At 35.1% G+C, this 10,575-nt stretch overlaps 1 protein-coding gene across 1 annotated transcript; it reads left to right on the forward strand.

Annotated features, from left to right (window-relative positions):
* The first annotated feature begins 1,303 nt into the window (after positions 1–1,303).
* Positions 1,304–8,865, forward strand: ASP1 (aspartate aminotransferase 1). Its single transcript, XM_078320714.1, has 10 exons — positions 1,304–1,610; positions 4,123–4,208; positions 5,109–5,315; positions 5,651–5,756; positions 6,613–6,717; positions 6,812–6,984; positions 7,611–7,770; positions 8,017–8,112; positions 8,204–8,298; positions 8,516–8,865. Exons 1-10 carry the CDS (start codon positions 1,425–1,427, stop codon positions 8,580–8,582), a joined length of 1,281 nt encoding a protein of 426 aa, XP_078176840.1. The 5' UTR covers positions 1,304–1,424; the 3' UTR covers positions 8,583–8,865.
* The last annotated feature ends 1,710 nt before the right edge of the window (positions 8,866–10,575 follow it).

The raw sequence follows: 10,575 nt of genomic DNA on the forward strand, positions 1-10,575 counted from the left end.
ATAATTTCATTATCTCTATTATTTTATTTCTGTGTCATATTTTATTTTATTTTAATTAAAAAAAAACATAAATGCCATCTAAATCCTTGATTCGTGAAAATAAAATAAATTACTCCGTTTTTTCCTTCCACATAAATATGATAATCATATTAACAATGTTTTATTTAATTTTGAGTTTTTTTACAATTAAACTTGTGAGACAAAGTGGAAATAAAATAAAACTATTTAATCTCAAACACCAGTAAAAATGAATTTCTTTTCTGTATTTTTTGTTGAGCCATGCATATTAAAAGCTTATGTGCATTGTGGAGTACTTATATGTGGTTTGCAGCTAGAGAAGAAAATTACTTTATTACCAGTTCTGTCATGTTATATTATGTCACGTTACATTTGTCGATTACGTAACACAATATGTGTGTCGCGTGATATGACTATTTTTTACATCTTAATCACGTCATGTAAATTAATCCGGTCACATCACGTTACGTCACACTATATCAAGTACACACGTTACATTACGTGACTAATTTGTTCAACATTATTTCTTAACTGTGATTTATTTTGTAATAACTTCTTAATTTTTGGTACTATTTTTTTAACTAACTTATAATTAAAATTTGAAAACAATAATTAAATATGATAAGTCAAATTCTTGTTTGATCGTGTGTGACATGACTGTCCTCAATCATTTAGACATGTTACGATTATTTTGATCACATACCGTAACGTGACACGACCAAGTTACAGTATTAGTCACATCACATTTTTTTTCTTCACTATTTGTAGCAGATAATTTACAAAGCCCAATACATTTTACATATAATACCACTTTATTAATCAAAACATAGTAATTCATCCAAATTATTCAAAATGATCGCATCTAGAAAATTATAGAATAAACTCATAATCTAATTGTGGTTGCCTTTTGAATATTCGAAATTAATTAAAGATTAGATCATTAGATAATTAAAGCTAATATTTTGGTAACTTTTCTCATGCAACTCACTCGGCTTAACCCGGTCAAATTTGCACCAGGACCAAGCAATAATTTCTCCCCACCACTTGCTCGGTGCGCTAGCCTCGTGCGGTCCCAACCTCTAACGATAAACCGGAGGCGGTTTGATGGGCATCAGAGAAAATCGGTCCGGTGCAAATTAAATCCGTCCGATTGGTCTCAAGATCGCGTAGGCAACTTCAGGATTGTTCTGATAAGTTTCACATGATCCCGATTCGGATCGGACGGTTTCGAGCGGATTTCGGACCGATTTGGTCCAATTCCCATTGGACTACCCTTAACTTCTCTCTAACGCAACCATTTAATTGTTCTCTCTCATACTTGGTAGCTGAACCTCGCTTTCTTCTCCAATCTCCAGTACACAAACAGAGCGAAACAGAGAGCGAGGCGGAGAACGAGAGGATTGAGAATGGCATTCAGGGCTGTGATCTCCTCCCGCGCGATCTCTCAGAGCAAGTGGATCCCCTCCGGAGGGCTTGCGAGACAGATGTCCTCTTGGTTCGGCCACGTGGAGCCCGCCGCAAAAGATCCAATTCTCGGTGTGACCGAGGCTTTCCTTGCCGATCCCAGCCCAGATAAAGTTAATGTCGGCGTGGTAAGTATTTGATTGTTTGATAATTGATAGTATAGAAACAGGGTCGTTACTGTTTGATCGGTAATGTTTATGCTCAGTTCATCTCATTTGAATTATTGAATATGATACTGCAACTTTGATTACTAGAAGAAGGGGAAAGGGGAGGATCAGTGCAAATTTTGTCCTATATTCTTATAATCAGCTCAAATTTATTTATGTACTTCTTTGTCAATTCATTTTGATTAAAGTTATCTCCCCGCATAGCAAGATCTTCATCGATCATGGTCTTAGTTATGCGCGTGTTTATTTTTTATTTTTTATTAAATACTTTAAAAAAAGAAAGAATAAACCCTTATAGTTGATGGTGTTCTACACCTGAGTGATGCATGCACATATAATATGAAGAGCAGAGAAACACAATCATCAACTTGATTGCATTTAACAATTTTTTTATTGTTATCTTTTTTACCGCTTGGTCTTGTACAGAACAGTTTCAACAATTTACAATTTTTATACCTTTTATTGATTGCCAGTGGTATAGTACAAAATTGATGTTGTGGATTTTTTTTGTTTGAATTTGGGATTTTGAACATATTAATATAGGTAGTTTTAGTAACATGCGGCATCAGGGGCGGAGGTATGTTCAAGGAATGGGGGTCAATTTCGGCCGATTCCGAGTCAACTTGGTATCGGTCGGGTCCGGTCCAAGTTTCACCCGAGTCTCGCGCCCATGCGAGTTTTTCAGCAAAACTCGGTTGAACAGTATTTGACTCGGCTGAGTTATCCGATTTTCAGGCCGAATCAGGTCGAGTTAGTCCGAGTTTCACCCGAGTCAGGCCGAGTCAATACCATGGGCAGTGAATACTGTTTGCTGGTAAAAAGATGTTGGCTGTCAAAGGTTGTTAGGGGTGTCAATGGGTACGGTACGGGTCGGGTGGAGACATTTTCATACCCATACCCATTAAAATTGACCTTACCCATACCCTACCCATACCCATTAAAAATTGATCTTACCCTACCCTACCCTTACCCGTTAATATTTTCGGGTAACGAAACGGTAGCAGGTGAATAACGGATAATACTAGTATAATAATTAGTTTTATTATATTTTACAAATTAAACATCAAAAACTCATTCATTTTAACACATATATAATTGCATTTCTAATAAAAAAATAAAATAAATGTGCAATCAATTCCAACTAAATTATTTTTTATAAAGAATAAAAATTCAAAAACACGAATATACATTTAAGTGGGTTGGAAATTGAATTAAATATACATTTAAGTGGGTTGGAAATTGAATTGAATATATATTTGGATTTTATAATTACCCTATAGGGTAACGGGTACGAAATAGTCATTACCCATACCCTTATCCATTTATTTAACGAAAAAAAATTCTTATCCATACCCATACCCAATAAACTAATGAAAAAAAAATCTTACCCATACTCGCCTTATCGAATACGATACGGGTCGGGTAAACGGCTAAAAAGGTACCATTGACACCCCTAAAGGTTGTCTGCCACTTCTATGGCTTTAGCACTTTGTGTCCTTGTGTTATTGACATGGCATTTGAGCTGAGACTAGATTTTAGCACGCCTTTTAGCATGGTATACTTTCTAATTTAGTTATCAGTCACTACACCAATAACAAGTATAACAATTTAGTTCAACATCATTTAGGACACATGATTTCCTTGCAATTCCTGTTATGAAACAAAATAGACAGAATAGAGAGTTCACATACAGGCACATAAAAGTCGAAATATCACATATACCCACCAGCCTTTTTTTATTCTTTTCATTTTAACAAGTCTACTGAAAACAAATGAGAAATATCACAAATACCCTTCAGCCAGCTCAGCATAGCTTCTGGCAATAAAAAGTGTGTTCTATTTGTAATGCTTGTATTATATTATATAATTAGTAGATTATTTGAGTGTTATATTTTGTCTTAACATAGTTTTTTTGCAAATTATTTTTTTACCAATTTTTTGCTACTTTTTGGTTACAAACAAAGCTTTTGCCAAAAAAAACCGAGTTTTCGATCCGATTCTTCCGATTCCGGCCGATTCATCGATTCCGATTCCACGGTCAAGAACCCAATTCCGATTCTGAGTTTTAGAACCATGAATTTACCCCCATTTATATTCAAAATTTCTGTACTTATACACGATTTCTATATATATAGTTTAGAGTAAAATGCAATGGATAACGTAAAATTGACCCCATTTGCAGCATGAAAATTTTATATGATAAGCCCCATAGTTTGAAAGTTTGGCTCCGCCCCTGCGGCATAATAGACATTTGGAGCGGGTCTCCTACTCACAAGTTAATATTAGCCAATATTACCATCATCTACCATGGTAAAGCAGATAAAATTTATATTCCAAGATGAATGAAAATTTCTGTTGTGGAAGCGCTAACATGGTGATCAGAAAGAAAAAGAAAAAAAAAAAAAATACAAGAACGCCACTGCTCCAACTTTCTGATGGTGTTTTTTCTGATTTTTTATTTTTTATTTTTAAGGGAGCATATCGTGATGATAATGGAAAGCCAGTGGTCCTCGAATGTGTCAGAGAAGCTGAAAGGCGAATTGTGGGAGACCTCTATATGTAAAGTCCTCTCTCTCTCTATCTCTTATCGCTCATATGCACACACTATACTGATCTACATCTCATGTCATGCCTTATTCTGTGAGAAAGCATAATTTATGGTCCAGTGGGATCAATCCCTTTTCCTTCTTCTATTTATGTTGCTTGAGCATGTGGTACCACTTGCTGTTGAGCTTTCTTTTCATGTGGATGGAACCACTTGAAAATCTGTCAATTAGTAGATGTATTAGTGCTGGCATTTTCCAAAAGTTCTTTGCTTTATAACTACATATTTACTGAAGCACATTGTTTTAATTTATTGAATACGTACTCCTAAGATGCAAGTGATGTACAATTGAACTGGGCATTTGTCTATTGAATGACGTAGAGTAAGTGTGCTCTTTGTTGTAGAACAATATTCTGGGTACAATCTCATGCATATGTTTTCTATTGACAATCTGTAGAAAGGTCCTTTGGTCACATTAAAGCTGTCTTTTATCAATTTGTAAGAAAGGCTTATGAACCTTATATGTTTTTTTTTTCATGGTACTAATAAAACAGAGTTTTACAAGACTTTTTCTGTTTCACACGCCCCCTTTCATAGGCTTGACTTTTCCATGTTGGCTGTTTTGTAATTGTACATTATTTTTCGTCCTTATGGTTTCATAAATCTTTATTCTTCGATTGGATCTGAGCGTTACAAAATAATTCTTTGACCGTGGCATACTTTAAACTTCTATACCTTGAACTGGATCCAATGACAAGAACTTTATCAAGATGGTCAAATATGTAGTAGTATTTGTATATTTTTTATTATATATTTTAGTCAAGTCTTATGTCGAGAAGCCACATATTCTTTCCCATGTGGTTACCTCAGTTTACTAATTGTTCTGTTTGTTAATTGACTTTTGTTTATTATAGGGAGTATCTACCAATGGGAGGTAGTTCTCAGATGATAGAAGAATCACTAAAGCTGGCTTATGGGGAAGATTCTGATTTCATAAAGGATAAGAAAATTGCAGCTGTTCAAGCTCTTTCTGGTACTGGTGCTTGCCGGGTTTTTGCTGACTTTCAGAAGCGATTCCTGCCTGATTCCCAGATATACATTCCAATTCCTACTTGGTCCAAGTAAAGATCATTTCCTTCTATCACTTAGCATATCTGGAACTGGTGGCCCTGGTGTGGGTTATATATATATATATATGAAATTGGAATCTCTCACGTTTCTAAAATGACAGTGTTTCTTAGTAATATCTACGAAACAAATTTTAAATATTAATTGTTAAAAGTAAAAGCAACAAAAGGATACCAAAGTGAAAAGAATAATCAGCATTGTGGCAAGAGAGCAACAGGGTGCAATACAAACAAGATTACTGTCCCTATGCATGTGAAAGCTATAAATTGAACAATTTTAGCGATATCAATCTGGACTAATTGTGAACTTACTGTACTTTGGTAAACAGCCATCATAATATCTGGAGAGATGCTCGAGTTCCACAGAACACCTTCCGTTACTATCATGCTGGAACAAAGGGGCTTGATTTTTCTTCTTTGATGGAGGATATTAAGGTAAAAACAACACTCACAACAAACTGATACGTTTTTCCTTTTTTATTTGGAATTACATGTATGCCCCTAAAAAATCTCGAAATTACATATTTCCCCTTCTAAAGTCCATAATATGATATTTACCCCTCTAAATAAAAATAACTCACAAATTTACCCAATTTATTGCCTTTTCTATTAGAACTCATTTTAATCTTATAAAGTTCTCATTTACCGTTTATTAAATAATAAAATATGTAGTATGCGTAAGAAAAATGTTCATGACTCCTAATGGGTCAGTTCACAACGGCAAATTGTTCATTTCTCTACTTGTGATGTATACATAGTGACATTTAGACATACACTTATGTGCATGTCAACAAGTAAGAAAATGAACCATTTGCCCTCACACACCGGCCAATTAGAAGACTGAATTTCTCTTAAACATGCTACATCTTTTTTTATTTTTTAATAAAGGGTAAAATGGGTTTTTTATAAATTTAAAATGAGTTCTAATAGAAAAGACAATAATTGGGTAAATTTGTGAGTTTTTTAAATTTAGAGGGGTAAATATGATATTATGATTTTTAGAGGGGGAAATATGTAATTTCGAGGTTTTCAGGGGCACACATGAAATTTACCCTTGTTTATTTGAATATAAATTGTCAGAATTTCCTCCTTGTTGTGTGAAACTTTACAGACTATGCTCCTCTGTATTGCTATTCCTCAGCTTTCGGAAGGGGAAAATTTGCATAAATGCTATCTCTTATTATTATTAACAATTTATAATTCCTGTATTCGGTTGGTAAATTGGATTATGTTTCCTTTTGTTTGGCTTATGCTTGGTAGCTTACCTGATATACTTGAAATTTGTTTCTAGAATGCTCCGAATGGATCCTTTTTCTTGCTTCATGCATGTGCACATAATCCAACTGGAGTTGATCCTTCTGAGGAGCAATGGAGAGAAATATCCCGCCTATTCAAGGTAGTGTTCACCACATGATTCAGACCTGAATTCTGTATATTCTATCTCCCTCTCTTCATTTTTGCAACTTAAATGGTCTTTTGTTTGCATGTAGTCAAAAAACCATTTCCCATTTTTTGATATGGCATACCAAGGTTTTGCTAGCGGTGACCCAGAGAGAGATGCAAAGGCAATCAGAATATTCCTTGAAGATGGCCATTTAATTGGTTGTGCCCAGTCATTTGCAAAAAATATGGGTCTATATGGCCAGAGAGTTGGCTGTCTTAGGTAATCACTAGTGTTCACTTTATAATGCAAAAAAAAGGAACTAAATAATTCAATAAGATGGCATCTAGATGATGCATGATACATTATCTGTCAGCTTCACTTGTCCTGGAAATGTAAACATTTTTTTTTATTGCATAAAACTCTGTATTCCTTTTATTTTTACATGAACTTACAAGTAGATATGATTTTCATATGCCAAATATTATCAATAAACAAAATCAGCCTCTGCTGAGAGCTGGAAATCTCTGTTTTGTACAAGGATGTAGAATGAACCTATGACCCGAGGGTTGTGCTTCCATGGCCTTTTGGTTCTGTTAGCTGCCACTACTTTGAATTATAACCTGTTGCTGACTATGCATCATGTTTGATGAGTACAAATACAAAATTTGTTAATTTATTTTGTTCATTTTGAACAAGTTCAGGAGGCACAAAAATTAATGTACCAACTTGATTGTCATGAAGTAAAATAGTAGCCTCTTGATCTTGTAGAAAAAGAACTAACGATTTTATACTTTGGATTTGTAAATCATGTTTGACATGGAAATAGTGTTTTTGTTTTTTTTTTATTTTTATTTGCATTTGACTTTCTTTCTGAACTAATGGGGGCTATATGCAATTTGATGCAGCATTTTGTGCGACAATGAAATGGAAGCTGTGGCAGTGAAGAGCCAGTTGCAACAGATAGGCCGGCCAATGTACAGCAACCCTCCTGTTCACGGTGCATTGATTGTTACAACTATTCTTGGTGACCCTGAATTGAAAAAATTGTGGCTGCAAGAGGTCAAAGTATGTGATTATGTTTTTTTTTTTTTTCTTGTAATTCTTGCACAACGTTTATGTAATTGTACTGAGCGTCATTTGTTAATCAGGGTTCTAAATGGAGTTTCAAAGTCTCCTTTGAACCTCTAATCTTGCTCATTTATCCCATTTGAATAATTGCAGGAAAAAAAAGATTAGTAATCAGGAATGTGTGATCTATTAATGATGATAGCTGCACACTTTCTTACTTCTAGTTCTTATTCTTGTTTTTAGGGCATGGCTGATCGTATAATTGGAATGAGAACAGCACTAAGAGAGAACCTTGAAAAGTTGGGCTCACCTCTTTCCTGGGAGCATGTCACCAATCAGGTCAGTAAAGCAAATTGATTATACTAAATGTTGTAGTGGATAAATATCATAATTGGTTTCTTAATAGATATTTCGTTATTTCTCTCCACAGATTGGGATGTTCTGTTACAGTGGCATGACCCCTGAACAAGTTGATAGATTGACGAATGAGTACCGTATTTACATGACTCGCAATGGCAGGATAAGGTAACAGTTCTCTGCTTCATTCACAATTGTTCAACTTTGTTCAATTTAATTTAAACCAGCATTATTTTTCTTTTAACTATTGTAATACTTGTATTTAATCTGACTTGCATAACATAGTATTCTACTGTGAAGTCTTTGCCTGATTTGACCGGTACAATTGTTAATAGTGAATTGTAATGTAAGCTATCCGGTGCTGATTCCTTTCTCTCTTTTATAGTATGGCAGGTGTAACTACAGGAAATGTAGGTTATTTGGCTAATGCTATCCATGAGGTGACCAAATGAGGTCGGTGGTCATTCAAACTTTATATCTAAAGTCAACCAACGAGAATTGTGATTTCTTGGGAAGAGAAACAATAACCTGGCTTTGTCTAACATGATAGAAAAAGTGAGATTTTGTTAGAAAGCAATAAATTGTCATTACCTTTCTGGCCAAAGAAATAAGGAGTGACAAAATCATTTTTTTCGTATGCAATTTTTGCTGCCAATGTGTTCTTGGCTGTATTTGCAAGTAATTGTAATGATTGAAAATTGGAAAATAAGGAAAAGAAAGAAAACTGTTTCCAGCAATCGATTTTGTCATAATTTTGGAAAATAACGGAATATCTATTAAAGTTACTATGAAAGTTTATATATTTTTGTCATAGTAATACTTTTGGAAAATAATGGAATATATATCTGTCATTAGTATTATGAAAGCCAATATATGTACTCTTAAATTAATCCAGCCACGTATGAAAATACAAACCAACCAATTTAGACAGGATGATAGTAAGATACTGGTGTGATCACGGATTTGAACGGGCGGTAGGGGTGAAAACGGATCGGATAGTGTGGTGAGATCATATTTGTATTTTTTTTTCCGGATATAAATTATATATTAAACAGATATATTAGATATTAAATAAAGATAAATATAAGTCGGGTTGTAAACGGATACAAATACATATATAATTTATAATTTGAGTACCTATAATTACTGTGATAAAATTGTTCGCACAGAATATATGCTACAAAGTTTCAGTATAGCAAGCTATACCTTTTAAACCTTTGTTACACTCTGTCAAATCAGATAGCAAGTGCACTATCCTATCGATGAGTATGCTCAGGTATCGATCCACAGGGACGGAAGAAAATGACCGGACTCGTCTTAAAATTACTTGAGATTCTAGAAGTGAGAAAAATTGGTTTGATTTAATCCTAACAATTCTACTGATTTATGACAAGTTTAAAAGACAATAAAAAGAATTAAAGTTGTTTTCAAATGATAAAAAGGCGTTTCCAGGGTTCAGATTTCATTTCTGTTCAGCCCCGAGGCATACGGCCCGTATGGGAATCCATACGGCCCGTAGGGGACCCCGAGTTAATGCTGCAGCTACTGTTTTCTGTGTTGATACTAATGTTTAGGGTTTCTATCGACCAGATCTAGATACCTAACCTCAACTTTCGCATTTTGGCCTAGTACCCGATTACCGGACTCAAATACTTCCCTCTTAGATGCGTTAAACCTCAACTTTCGCATTTTGGCCTAATTTATCTAAGTTACTTGTTGGTTTACTAAAAGTATCCAAGGACTTTCGCCTCAAGGAAAGTTTCACCTTTCGGGTACTCCTTGGTTTCACCCTACTTCATATACTTTATTCGGTTGGATTAAATGTCATAGACTTGGCTCCTAACACTTAGATGTGCGCATTCATCTAACGGGATGACTAATCAATTCAAGCAAGCACAAATAAAGCAATCAAAATACTACTCAACAAAGTAAAAACAAAGCATTCAACACAAAATCCAAGTAGCATGCAAACAAAACCAAACTAGAAACTACATCTTAACCCTAGAAACAAAGTAAATTAGCTACTCATGTTCATAAGATAACACAAATAACAGAAAGTAAAAGAGTTCATGACAAAACAGTGGAAAATCTGAAGATCCGTTGCAAACTCGCGTTTTTCACTTCTCTCCCTCTTCTCCTCTCTTGTCTTTTGCTCCAAGAAAGCTTGTCCCAGTTCCAGTTGTGAATCCCCCTCTTTTTGGTGAGGAAATATCTCATTTAATGCCCTGGATCGCGTGTGCAGAGGCTTCCTTTTCGGCCTCCTTGATTTCAGCTGATTTCAGATCCTGCTGGATTTTTCCGATTTAGCACCCTACGGCCCGTAGGTTACCCCATACGGCCCGTAGGGCTGTGTTTTGTCTTGGAGACTATGTGCCTCTGTTGTGGAATCTTCTGTGTGGTTGGGCAGATCCTGTACGGCCCGTAGGGTATGTCATACAGGCCGTA

The sequence above is a fragment of the Carex rostrata genome, chromosome 19 (genome assembly GCF_964058835.1).
Source record: "Carex rostrata chromosome 19, lpCarRost1.2, whole genome shotgun sequence".
NCBI classification, from domain to species: Eukaryota; Viridiplantae; Streptophyta; class Magnoliopsida; order Poales; family Cyperaceae; genus Carex; species Carex rostrata.